At 31.1% G+C, this 14,818-nt stretch overlaps 1 protein-coding gene across 4 annotated transcripts in view; it reads right to left on the bottom strand.

Annotated features, from left to right (window-relative positions):
• The window catches only part of mwh (multiple wing hairs), a 73,800-nt gene that overhangs the window by 34,189 nt on the left and 24,793 nt on the right, over positions 1–14,818 (bottom strand). For all 4 annotated transcript variants that reach the window (XM_080161027.1, XM_080161029.1, XM_080161026.1 and 1 more), the window contains exons 6-8: positions 12,531–12,739; positions 1,729–1,795; positions 376–442 (exon numbers count right to left, since the gene is read on the bottom strand). In XM_080161027.1, the coding sequence (XP_080017153.1) occupies positions 376–442; positions 1,729–1,795; positions 12,531–12,739 (343 nt within the window). The remainder of the gene's footprint in view (positions 1–375; positions 443–1,728; positions 1,796–12,530; positions 12,740–14,818) is intronic.

Raw genomic sequence — 14,818 nt, 5'->3', positions numbered from 1 at the left:
CACCTTCGAACGCACTGTGTGTTTGCATCTAAAACCCTTTAGTAATTATTGTAAAATAAAATGCATGAAATGAAGTACCTTATTTTCTTATCTTCTTTATAAAGTTAAATCAACATTTTGTATAAGAAAGTATACCATTTTTATACATACATATTGTTGATAAAATAAGCAATCCTCTCTAAAAGATGTTGTCCAAAGAAAATACACCCCTTTTTATTCGGAAAGATTTTAGTAGCTGTGCTACTAAAAAAAAACAACTAATTTGTTTTAGCGAAGATACCTTACAATTCACTTAACTTTGTCCGTCATTCAGTTAGTAATAGTCAGCCAAGCCTTAGCCAGATGTTATGTACAGTGTTATACATTGGATATTACCTACTAAAAATTTGAATCTGACGGGTTCACCAAATCTGAGTCTTAACATACTGACTGCATCTGAAACCTAAACAAATTACACTTTAACAAGACTCTAAACAAGCAGGGAGTAAGAGAGGGGACAATGGATCGAATATTCAATTTTTAGGAGTCTCAGACTTTGGGTACTGGCTTAAAGGGAATGTGCAAGAATTTAGCAGTTTCTGACTGAGTTTGGGTACTTGTGCATGAAATGCCGCTACTCGTTGTGTATGTTTTGAATATTGCAGACGGGGAGAAGGGATAAGAGAAGTGGGGGCAAGGGAAATAACTACTAGTTGTGTTAGTTTGGAATGTAGCAGACGGGGAGAAGGGAGGAGGGGGCAAGGGGCAAGGGAAATAAACAGAATAAAAAGGGGCAGTCATATTCTTGCTAGCAGCTGGCCGGGTCCAATAATCTTGTAATATAAAAATCACACCATAAAACCTCAATATATTTCATCAAAAACAAGTTGTGATTTTACTTTACATGACGCTATGGAAATCTATTATTCAATTAACAATCCCTTTATAATTTCCTACAAATTTATTAAATTAAACTGGATTTCATGCCCTTTCTTTAATAACTCTTATATTGAATTAATTGCCCATTGTCCCCTCCCTTACTCCCTGCTAAACAAGAGGAAGTGTGCATACAAATTTAGCACAAAAATAATTAATTCAACCGATAAAAATGAACTAGAGAGACAGGGAAATAGATTCAGAAAGAGAATGAGAATAAACTTTGATAGTAAGATCTTGAATGAAAAATATTTAAATAGATCGAGAGAGATGGCGACGGTTAGTTGTAGAGTACCTATATGGAGTAGGCAAAAACTACCTAACCTTCTTACTCGGCTCGAGCCGCAAGCTTTAGAGCTATTGATCTAAAAAGTTTAATGCGGGTAATTCAATTATATTTAAAACTATCTTGTTTTTGACTTCAAAATAGTCATGTCAATTTTTTACTTCTTTGTCCTTCAACTAGCAACATTTGTCTTAAAGTACTGCTTTTACTAAGCAGTCCAAGGTTGCCACTAGTCGCCACTGCCTGAAGGCTGATAGAAGTGGGCGGTATATTATCACAAAATTCATATTCATTAGATACTAAGTACTAAACATCTTATACTATGTATTAGGACGACCAGGAAGTTTTTCTTATAGCCTGAATCCACTATGGTCGAGATATTCCCAAAACGATGAGTGGAAAGTCAAAAAAGTCCAGAGCGGGTTTTAAAAATGGTGCGAATGAAGTGCACCAAATCATAACAAATAAACCAAATAATAGTATGGGAGGCTATGGTTTATAGAACACTCTTTGTGTGATAAATATACCTGAGTATGACCATCTGGTAGTTGACATGTTCTACTCAACAATTGAAGAGACAACACTCGAGATTTACTAAAACAAAATAAATTGAAGCTCTATAAAGGATCCCTCACACTGTCTGTATATATGAGTATATGCTTTAAGAGTGCTCTCGGAGTCAAAGCTATTAGAGTATGTTAGTGCTTATTAGTGTTTTCATTTTTCATATGCCCCAATTTTTCATTTTGTTTTTTAGGAGTTAGGGAATAAGGCCAGATAAAAATTCAATAATTTTTTTATTGTAAGTTGGTGTAATAAGAATAGTTTAATATAGGCTTATGTATATTAATATTGGCAAGATAAGTAAAAGCTAGCTTAACATAAATATGACTGGTTTAAGTGTACCTAATCTTGACAAAAATAAGATAAGTCTAGCCTCATATTAATACGACAGGTTTATGTAAGGCTTAAGTATGCCTTTCAAAATCTATACTTGAGCTTAATAATAAATTTAAGGCTGGGCTTTACTCCCTTCATCTAAAGTAAGTTAAGGAAACCCTTGAAGGAAAAATACTTTGTGATTCCCCTTATTGTTCCGTGAATTTTGGATCCAATATAGTAAAATTATAACATACTTTGATATTATATACTTTTGTTTATTTAAACTGAACTATAACTTATGTAATTGAAATTCTAAATAAAACTAAATAATGCACTGTGGGCTAGAATTGAATCAAGACAAAAGTAAGTGCCGAGCCCTGGGACCTATGTATGGTGAAAATAGACATAAAACCATGATGATTCCAGGTAAAACCAAAATATTTCAGCGGGGGCTTTTTGAGAAAATTAGATTTGAAAATTTCAAGTTCAATTTTCACCCCTTAGGAGTTGCCGCATAATCATGACAAGAAAAGCAAATATTATCTATTAAAAATTTTGAACAACTTTGCTTTTATGAAGTCTTTCATAAAACCTCTCAATATATGATTTATTTTAGGCTGAATTTTCTGGACCTTGGCAAAGCAAGTGATTAAAATGGCCATTAATAAACTTCCTTCAGGAGTGGTTTTATAAAGAACTTTATAAAAGCAAAGTTGTTCAAAATTTAAAATAAATAATATTTGCTTTTCTTGTCATGATTATGCGGCAACTCCTAGGGGGTGAAAATTGAACTTTAAATTTTCAAATCTAATTTTCTCAAAAAGCCCCCGCTGAAATGGGATTTACTCAGCTCCTATAAAAGATAGAATGCTGAATTTTTTTGACAACATTCCCATCATTAAGGAGCACTATTGACTATAAAACATCATTGGCGTTAGGACCGATTTTTAGCAGGTTTTAGGCTATTTTTATATTTTTCACTTTTTTCTCCATATCTTCAGTGTTTATGGTCCGATTTTCAAAATTTTTCAGTTACAGATATCAAAATTAAATTTCCCGTCGTATAAAGGAACAACCATGAAGGCCAGACTGCCTTTTCAGCAGGTTTTAGGCTATTTTTATATTTTTCACATTTTTCTCCATATCTTCAGTGTTTATGGTCCGATTTTCAAAATTTTTTCAGTTATAGATATCAAAATTCAATTTTCCGTCTTTTAAAGAAAACAACCATGACGGCCAGACTGCCTTTTTAGCAGGTTTTAGGCTGTTTTTTATATATTTAACATTTTTCTCCATATCTTCAGTGTTTATAGTCCGATTTTCAAAATTTTTCAGTTATATATATCAAAATTAAATTTCCCGTCTTTTAAACAAAATAACCATGACGGCCAGACTGCCTTTTTAGCAGGTTTTAGGCTATTTTTATATATTTAACACTTTTTTCCATATCTTCAGTGTATATGGTCCGATTTTCCAAATTTTTTAAGTGAAGGATTTAAAAATTAAATTTTTTGTCGTTTTAATAAAACAACCATGACGGCCAGACTGCCTTTTATCAGGTTTTTGGCTATTTTTATATGTTTTACATATTTCCCCATATCTTTGTATATTTTGATGCAATTTTCAAACTTTTATGGGATATCTGTATCAAAATAATTTTTCCCATTGTTATGAGCATCTTTAATATAATTTACTTTGACCATCGTCATCATGCAAAATAAAACAAGGTTTCATATTTATTTTATCCAATAAATCTATTCTTGATATTAGTAAAAACCTTTAAAATCTACGTATTCCAATCGACGATTTTTTGTGCTTTGCTACTTATGGATGTTGTCATCCTTGTTTACTTTGCATTCTATACACAAAAAAATAAAAGACGCTTCTTTGCATTTTATAAATTATTAAATTCAAAGGACAAATGTTGTGACCAAGCTAAACAAGCCAAGAATATTAACATTCTTTTAACCAACCATCTATCAAATTTTGGTTTGGTCTTACTTGTATAATTTATCGCTAGTTAAGCCATGATTATTATTTTCATATTATGTTTTTTTTAAAACTTGAATATGAATTTATGCTTCACTCCATCATATAACTACTTCTATATTTTGTAATCTTGATAACTTGAAAATCAGATGGAACTTCCGTGTTTCGAATTGAATTAGTGTCCGCCTTGCATGTTGATATAATTTACATATAAAATTCTTTTTGTTATAAAGCGTAAATAATTAAATTAATAAATATGTTGTATATATTTTGTTTCATATACATTTCATTGTTTCTTATATTGTTTACTTTTACTTTAAAAAAGGAGTAGTACTTTTTTAGTGTCTACAAATCCATAAAAAGCTCTTTACTAAATTTAAGTATTTTTGTAAAAGGCAAACTAAATAATTAATCCACCACACCTTGTGCTATACAATTATCAAAAGATTTCTTGTAATATATTCAAACAATGTTGATAAAATATATTTTAATCTGACAACTGCTGCAAGAACATGAAACATTTGAGATGATTAGTAATTGTTAAACAAATTGATTAGTAATTAAGCGGATTGCTTACCAAGAAACATGTTGTACAATGTACATCATACAATTACATTCAAATACAGGAAGATGATTGTATATGTAACAACCCCCTAATAAAAATAATTAATATTTTCTTTTAAAGAATCTTGAAGAGGCATTCCCTAGAGGCTAGATGCAAAGTAACTTCTTTGATAAAGAGCATGAAGTCATTATGTTTTAATTACTTAAGCTATTCTGTAATTTGAAATGTCTGTATGTCCGACTGAAATGTTTAGTAGGTTCACATTCTACATATTTTTACCTAGTTTCATTAAGATTTGTTTATAAGTTGGGATGTTAATGCTTTTCTCAATTCCTGTTCAAGATAGTAGACTGAATTTTTCAGGGATTTAATAAGTTAACATTCTTCATTGGGTTTGCTTATTGGTTTAGGTGTTATATCGATTCTTAGATTTTTATATTTTCTTGATTTTCTTAACTCCTATACAAGATAATCGGCTAAATATTTCAGGAATTCAATAAGATTACATTCTACATATAACCACAAAGTTTCACTAGGATTTACTTATTGGTTGGAGTGCTAGATAGATTTAAAGATATTTTAAATTTTACAAATGTTTTGAGATTTATTTTATTAAGTTAAATGTTTATTTTTTAGCTCCACTGCTTATAGATGTTGTCATCCTTGTTTTGGAACATATTAATATTTTGCGAGTGAGCATAAAAATAGTAATGACATAACATATATTATTCCTTACATTGACACATTCAAGAATTTGTAGTTTTAAACTTCAAGTATAATGTTACATTTTTACGATCATGTTCAATAGATGCGAAACTGTTTGAAATGAATCAGCAATATTCAATCAATCACTGTTAGAGCTAGAGTAAGAGGAAAGAAAAAGTTGATATTTAGGAATTGCAGATATCTACAGATCACAAGATATTTATTTCTTGAATGACTCACTCACCCCCCCCCCCCACCCAACCTTAAGGGCTCCTCTTGACATCTAAAAATATAATGCGTATTTTAAAGAAATAATCTTAAATTTATAGTTTCCTCTTTCCTTTTAAAAACTCTCCCTCTTTTCTTAACATATTAAAACCCTCCCACCCTAATTATATGAGATACATATGGGATAATGTTTATAGTCGTTTATTAGTGTAGACCATAAATGATAAGAAGAAACAAGATAATAGTAGAATAAGGAATCTGAAAATGCATTCTTTCCCTGCCAATAAAATTTCATATTTGGTGGAATTGCACTTACAAATGTTCCATATCAAATTCTTGTTAAAAATTTAAATTGCAAATATGCAGAGTGGCCAGATTGTCAAATAAGTTATTCTGACCGAATAAAATTAATAATTGAACCTGATATGGATTGGAATTGAATCAATGCATAATAATAAAGGCATAAAGTTTTATTTATGCTGCCAACTATACAATCCCTCACTCATATTTGATATATCTTTAGAAAAGTATCAGTACATATACATGAAATATTCAGTCTCTTGTGGAAATAACAATTATTAGACAATATTATTAATATCATAAATAATATATAATAAATCATCTACATAAATAATTGCATTTATATATCTATTACAAAAGATATCAAAAGAAATATAAAAGAAGATAAATAAATTATACATATTTGTTTTTCTTTTATCTAATACGTAATAACAAAATACAAAAATAAACTAAGTCCTTAAATCTTTTCATCTAAATTCTAATCTTAGGATTTTCTCTTATTTAGTTCTTACTGTGATTTAATTTTAAACAAGAAGGATATTAATATGGCGTTAGAATAATTATTTACTGGAATAAATAGTTTAAACTGATTAATATTAATGTCATGGTAAATCAATTATTATAATTTTTTTAATATTATGAAGATCAACATCATATAACTTAATTTTAGATATTGTCCTTGTTATATTAAATTTGTTTTAAGATTATATATGAATATGAAATAGTTCTTACTAAAATTCTATGTACAAAAATGAAAATTACAATAAAATTTTGAGTTGTCTAAATCTTTCGATTAAATGGTGTCCAATTACAGATTAGAAATATAATGAATATTTCGTCTATTCTTGAGCGTGCATTTAAGTTTGAGAGAAGAGGGATAAAGATAGATAGGACAAATTGATGAAGTACAAGGCCAGGGTATAGGTCTGTCTTGAATGGAAATATTTGTTGCCTGTGGCAGTGTTGGTATGCTATTAATTCTTATTCACCAACACGAAATATCTGTTGAGTGACATACAGAGAATTTAGATGGAGCTATCTTAAATCTTTACTCTAAATCAATAATTCTTGAGATTTAATTTTCCATTACAAAAGAAATAATAATGACATTTTTACAATAATAAAAGATGTAAATATTTATTTAAAATTAACAAGAAAAGAGAAATAAAGAAGAAAAAATAAGAAAGAAAATAACAGACACTCACATACAACACACACACACTCACATACCAAACACATCCACAATCAAATACCACAAATACACACACACTTACACACACACATGAACAATCATAAATATAATCAAACTAGTGTTTGCTAAAACGAAAAGGATTCTTCAAATAGGGTGAACTGAACATGAATACTAGTGGCTTCACCCCTAGCCTCTAGGGGCACAGCCCCTAAAAATGAGGTTCCCTCCACATACATTTTTTTTGTATTTTTATTCACTTATATTATGTTTTATATGTTACTAGCGGCTCCTCGATATCAATTTTAGTTTTTTTAAAGTTTTAAAATGTTTTGGGATGGGTTATGTTTTCAAGGTGAGACTTCTCTTGTAAGGGTAATGGTTAGCGAGATCCTTCGGTATAAACAAAAGTTACATACACAAGGAAATGTATGTATTATAAAACACGCTGTGCGTGTTCAAAAATAGAATATTGGCATTGCATTTAAAATGGACTAAAGCGTTCAAATCTAATATGTTATACTACCCATTTTGTCAAACGCCCACATATGAACAAATTAGATACAAATATCCTGCATGATCTTGAGTGGGCTCATAGTTGTAAAATTATTTTAGTCTCACAAAAATAATATAATAGAAATTTAAGACAAATTAGTTTAGAAGTTTAAGATATGCCAAAAAGACCTTTGATACAGGAAATACATGTTTATTTTTAAAACACTCTTACATGAAATTATGCCAAGTTCATTTTTAATACTCTAACCCTGTTAAAGCATACAACCATAAACATTGAGAAATTATTTCATCCTTGTCAAGACGATTTTCTTTAGTAGTATAAATTATCAACGTATACCCCTTCAGATTTATTAGGCTATCCCCCCCCCCCCTTCCAATTCAACACCACTTTCAGTCCTCATGCACCACATTTATATAAGAGTTCCTTTTGTAACTCACATGTACAGTTCAATGTACATCCAACAATCGTTGAAATAAATTTTAAGTTGTGATATATGGAAATGGCCTCATAAACATTTAATATGCGCTTCAGAAGGTTACGCGTAGGACTCATACACAAAGAAACTTTTCGAAGAGTGGATTAAGTGGAATTTAAATTTTCTACATTTTTATTCGGTTAATACAACCTTTTATTGTACAACTAGTTACAAGTATTCTTGCCTCGAGGTCAACCTTTGACGTTTAATTCCTTATCCTTATACTAAAGTAACAGGATGTATGTGTCTGTGTGTTTGTACCGAAGGATCTCGCTTACCGCTGAACCGATCGGGTTCTCCTTAACAGGGTAGATTCTCATGGGTCACGGGAAGGTTTATAACTAATTTGGGGGAGGGTACCACGTCCACCACCCCCCAAGAGAAACCACAAAAAAATCTAAATTTTTTACGTGTCTCGATTTAAGAGTAAAACGAAGAGAGTTAAACGAAACATAAACGTCAAACGCAACATAGACATATTTAAATCTAAAAAAAAAACATTTAAAGTGCCACTAGAGGCCTCTAGGGGCGTAACCGCTAGTATGTATAGATCTTACATGGATCTTGATGCAATAAAGTCTTTCGTTTATATAAAACTAGCAGCTACGCCCCTAGAGGCATCTAGTGGCACTTTAAATGTTTTTGTTTGTTTGATACCCTCCCCCAAAATAGTTATAAACCTTCCCGGGACCCATGAGAATCTACCCTGTTAAGGAGAACCCGATCGGTTCAGCGTTTAGCGAGATCCTTCGGTACAGACACACAGACAAACAAACAGACAAACATCCTGTTACACAGACAACGTTCTACTTTGTATTATGGATAATGAAAAGGAAAGGGAAATAGAAGATGATCTTTAATGCACTCATTAACTCTGTTTTAAGAAAAAAAACATAAAATGCTATTTTATTCTATACCTATGTATATGTAAGCTACAACTTTTTCTGATTTTTACCTTATAAAGTTTTAGTTTATCGGCCTTTGCCCTATCCCCGTATCCTTGATTAAATCAAAATTTAAATCAAAATTGTATGAAGATCCATAATACCAGGAATTTTAAGGGATGATTAAATAAACTTCTAATAAACCAAAAATACATGATTATAGAACTATAATAATTTACAGTCCTTTCCCTCATTGCATAATCTAATATGAACATTTTAGTCGAACAGGGCTATAATCATTCCTTCAGGCGATTGTATCAACAAATTATCAAATATAAACATTAATATTAAATGTAATTTAGCAATATATCCCAAAGTTGATGCACAATAATGTATAATATTGAAAAGAGTAGAAATGAGATATCATATTAGTTTAAAAATATGAAATATTGAATTCCTATCAGGAATACACATTTTCTTCTTCTATAGATACAGGTTGCGGCACATAAATCGAGACAAATTCTAATTTTTTAACAAATGAACATAAAATCATCAATTTTTAAGATTTTATTAAATATTAAAAACTGAGAGGCAGAATAGGTATATGACTATTAGATTATTAAAAAAAATGGCCGCCAACCTCAGTACCCGCCTCCTCAACCGCCGGCAGGTCCAGGTCAAAATGTACCTGTCCAAGCTATCGTAATTCACCTTGATAATGGCAATGAGGGAGGTCTTTGTGGTATGGGCACGTCTATTGGTGCAAGCTTCAAACTAGCCCCAGGCCCAAAAGTCCATTGAATTAAGATCGGGCTGCTGGGAGGCCACATTTCCTTAGGAACGTGAGTAACCGCAGGATCCAAATTCGCCCAACTTTCAAGCTACCCTTAGACACGGAGGCTCTTATTTGGACCACAGCTGAGCTAGAACGACGATTTTTACCTTTTTAAAGTTTCAGCTAGGGTTGTCAGCGCAACTCATAGTCTAAAATGAGTTTTAAAGTTTAATATGGGTCCCTGAAGTAAAAAACTGAGAAATTTTCACGAATTTTCACGGTTTTTGACGTTTTTTACATCTCAAAATCTGCCCCGTTTCACTTTGCTGGAGTACTACGGCCAAGACATTTCAGATAGAGAGCTCTAGTCTTTTCTAGTGTCTTACTTATGTATCTAACAGTATTCCCAGCAAGTTGCATAACTCTACCTCACCTACAGATGGGCTGAGGTCAGATTTAGTGGGCCCTAGTCGAGAATCCAGATTAAACCACACCGGCGCATTTGGAATCTGCCTTGTTGTACATATGCGCTGCCAGCTCGGTGTACACGTCCATCTTCGTCCAAAGATTTTTATGTGCTAAAAGGTCATTACCTAAGCTATTTATAGTGGGGTCAAACGTCCTGATTGGTCAAGTAGATTTGACGCTATGGCCGTTTAAAAAACTCTCGATTTATGTGCCGCACCCTGTATATGTAAATACACATATTTGTCTTCAATTATTGGAACAAAAAATTATCCATTTTTTCCTATCTCAGCATGAATTAAAAAGATACACGTATAAATATATTTATATATTTGCATTTTCTTAATACGAGTTATTCAGTCTGGTAAAATACAAGCATGTTTTATTCAAAAACATATCGCCTAAATCCAAAGTCTAAAACATTACATTCATCACCTAAAGCATAATTGCGTGAATAGAAACATTAAGAGAATCGTGTGTATCTAGTCATAAGTATAAACTGACGGCTACGCCCCTAAAGGTGTCTATAGGCACTTTCAAATTTGGATTTTGTTACAATATTTTCATGGACGATTAGCTTTAAAGACAACTGGCTAACAATATTTTTCGGTACATACACAAAAGCAGATAAACATCCTGCCTTCTTTATATAAGTAAATCCAATATACGACATGGACAAGAACTCTGATTTTTTTATTTCTAGAGAAAAGTGAACTGGTAAACAATTGGTTCCGAATTTTTATTGGGAAGTTCCTTTTTCGTAAAGGGAAGGTCTATTCTAAGGTCGGAAGAGTTACGGCGTCTGGAAAGAATTCCCCAAACCCAAATAAATAGGATCTTTTAATAAAAAATACTGTTGTGAGTAAAGTTTTCCCTAATAAGCAAATCCTCTAGAAACTCAGGGGCGAAGCCACAACTATGTGCATATAAATTTAACATCCTACTCATCTTCTCTACCCAGGACTTGTTCATTATGTCCATATTAGGACACAACTTGCTCCAAGGGAAACCTCAAAGATCGTTTCATCACTTTTTTTAGTTCATTTCTTATCATTTTTGGTGGAATATACACATAAGTTCTTACACGAATTTGAAATAAGGATCTAAAAAGTTTACATAAATCTTTTAGATTTCTTGTTTGATATACAAATTTACAATTCAAAGGATCTTCCAGATTTATTTTATATTAATAAAAACTTCATAAATTGAGTTGTGTGGTATAAGATATAGACGACCACATTATAGTAACAAAAAAAGGGATAAAATCATACTCCTCATTATCACTACACCACAACATTTAAGCATTAGGAAACAAACTTCATTCTATACTATATCTGTGACAACTTTTGTTTTATAGAATATTCCAATTTTTAACATTTACAAAAGGGCCTGCTTCATGGTTTGATCCATGGCAGATCTATATAGGAAATAAATGTCTATATATGAGCTCAAGTTTTCTAAACGTTAAATGTTTAAAACTCATAGTGGATAATCATTCTCTAATAACTCTCATTGACAACTTAGTTATATCCAATTATACCATTTTTAACAGACCACGTAAAGTTGTTAATTTTATGTTAATATTGTAACTGTCCTTAAGAATATTATTTCAACTATTTTGAAAAAATAATATTTTATAATGTTGTATTTTTAAAGAAACGGATATTTTGAAGAAGTAGACTGTAGCGACACAATTCATTTGTGGCAGCTACGGGAACTATTATATTTAACCTTTTGAGGAAGAAAATATCAAATTAGAAAAATGTAAAAACATAAGTTATAAAAATTTACACAAAATAAATAAATAGCAATATATGTACCTATTAAACGAAAAGGCTCTTTAATTTATTAATTGAAAATTAGAATAGACAGAAATGAGAATAAGCAATTGAAAGAGATAATAAAAAGGAACATTTGAAATAATAAGAGAATAAGATTTGTGTAAGGCAAAGAGCATGAGCATTAAAAAAAAGAGTTATTATCTCTGATTATCTCTGATAATAACTAATAATGTGCGGGTATTATGATGAAAAATACAATTTTAGAAAAATTATAGCAATATAGGATTTTTTTTATATTGTAAAACAAAAAAGTAAAAAAAACATTTAATAAATCTAGCCAATAGCGGAATGGTTATAGTCCGCTACCTCTAATGTTTGTATATAAGAAGATGTCAAAAAATGAACAGTTGTAAAAATATAGGTGAACTTCGCGTGTAATCCTAACAATAATACTGTATAAGCGCTGTGTTTCCCCTCATTGTCGTTGGTTTATTAGAGCAAAACTAATTTCAATATTTTTGAGTCATAAGGATTATTTTACATGCTTTTCGTATAATATTGTATGAATATTCACCTGAAATTTGACATGACACAAACAGCCACAGTAAAAAGTCCTGAGGGATGATCAATTAATCTTCTAGCTCCATCCTCTGTACCAGCACACATTCTTAAGCAGAGCAGAGTCTCATGTTCATCTGCTAAAGCTCGCTTGAATAGTGAATGATTTGCAATTTCATCAACTTTACCAACACCAGATAGGTTAGTTTGGGACAGTTGTATAACCTAACAATAAAAAATGAGCGATATTGATTTTATAGATCTATATATGATAAGTAACAAATTCTCTATCTTTCTGTCTTTGTGTCTGTCTGTAATGAAGAATCTCATTACCTACTGAACAGATATGGTGGTTCTCCTGTACAATTTTGCTTCTATTAGGTTTATATCTAATTTGGGGAAGGGACAAGAGAAAAGACCTAAAAATCTCATATATCCAAACCTCTGAGCAATCAAAAGGATGCTGTATATATTGTGACAGGTTTATATGAAAAGAAAAATATATTTTATGCTTAACAGTAAATATTACCCTTAATTTCTTCATTCAAAAATAGTTGTAAAAATCTTTGTCTGGTCGTCAGCGATTTTAAGACTTAAGATAAATTTTAAATCATCCAGAGGTGTATTATATCTATAAAAATCATGTGCAGATTCCTGCTTTGGTCTCAAATAAAAAATGTCTAAAATCTACCCACCCTAGTAACGGTTAGCTTTTTTTGTTAATTTAGGCATGTTAGAATTGTCCTATCGATTTAAAACTTTGCATGATGTTCCTGTAGTAGTTAGGTACGATTTAGAAAGCGTAGCAACTCTATAATCGTTACCAGAATATACATACATCCATTTTAAACGTGTTGATTTTTATTTTTTCAAGAATTAATTTTTATGTGATATAATCATCCAATTGATCTGATTTTTGGAGTACCTATTAAAATGCGGTACAATATTTCAAGCGAAGCATCTCTATAATCATGTCCTAAAAATGTCAGTATGTAGTGAAACAGTATCCTGTATTTAAGAAGTTTTGCACAAATTCACGTACAATTTTGTAACAATTCATATATTTATATTTTGTATATTCAGTTCTAACACCCTACAAGATTTTATGTTCGTCTGTCATACGGTTTTAGAGCTTTGCCTTTATGGATGTTGTCATCCTTGTTTTTCTTGTCTGCTATTGAAGATACAAAAATATTTTATTTGTGAAAAGTTTATTTACCAATGCATTTTATTCTATAAATGACATTGTCCATTAGTATAATGTTACTTCTCATAAATACTTAATGTTATCAAAATAAACTTGTGAAGTTTTGTATGACCACTGAGCATTGTTAATTCTAATGACAGCCTGTCTGTCTGTTAAGCTCCTTTTTTTCTTTTTATTTGCTTTGCTATCCTTTACATTTCCATTTTAAAGCTTCACTATTTATTGATTTTTTAAAAGCGAAGCTTTTCTATAATTAGGGTCGGTCCGTCCGTACGTCCGTCCGTCCGTCCGTCCGTCCGTACGTCCGTACGTCCGTACGTCCGTAACGGATAGCTTTTTTCGTTAATTTAGACATGTTAGAATTGTCCTATCGATTTCAAATTTTGCATGGTGATTCCTTTAGTAGTTAGGTACGATTTAGAAAGCGTAGCAACTCTATAATCATTACCAAAATGTCTGTACGTCCATTTTAAACATGTTGATTTTTTAACTTTTTTAAATAGCTTTTTTCGTTAATTTAGGCATGTTATAATTGTCCTATCGATTTCAAATTTTGCATGGTGATTCCTGTAATAGTTAGGTACGATTTAGAACGCGTAGCAACTCTATAATCATTACCAAAATGTCCGTACGTCCATTTAAAACATGTTGATTTTTTTACTTTTTTAAATAGCTTTTTTCGTTAATTTAGGCATGTTATAATTGTCCTATCGATTTCAAATTTTGTATGGTGATTCCTATAATAGTTAGGTACGAGTTAGAAAGCGTAGCAACTCTATAATCATTACCAGAATGTCCGTACGTCCATTTTAAACATGTTGATTTTTTTACATTTTTAACAACAAATTTGTATGTGACCTAATTATCTGATTGGTCTGATTTTTGGTATACTGATTCCTAGGACAACAAAGTACAATATTAAAAGCAAAGCAACTCTATAATCAAGTCCTAAAAATGTAAGTATGTCTATAATCATTATCCTGTATCAAGCAGTTTTTCAACAAATTTACTTACAATTTTGCTTTGACTCTTATACATTCGCATTCTGATTATTCAGTTCTGACATTATGCAAGTCTTAATGTCCGTTTGTCCTTCC

The sequence above is a fragment of the Acartia tonsa genome, chromosome 5 (genome assembly GCF_053477335.1).
Source record: "Acartia tonsa isolate MP-2025a chromosome 5, ASM5347733v1, whole genome shotgun sequence".
Lineage (NCBI taxonomy): Eukaryota > Metazoa > Arthropoda > Copepoda > Calanoida > Acartiidae > Acartia > Acartia tonsa.
The sequence above is the reverse complement of the archived record's forward strand: the minus strand, read 5'-3'. Positions and strand labels throughout refer to the sequence as shown.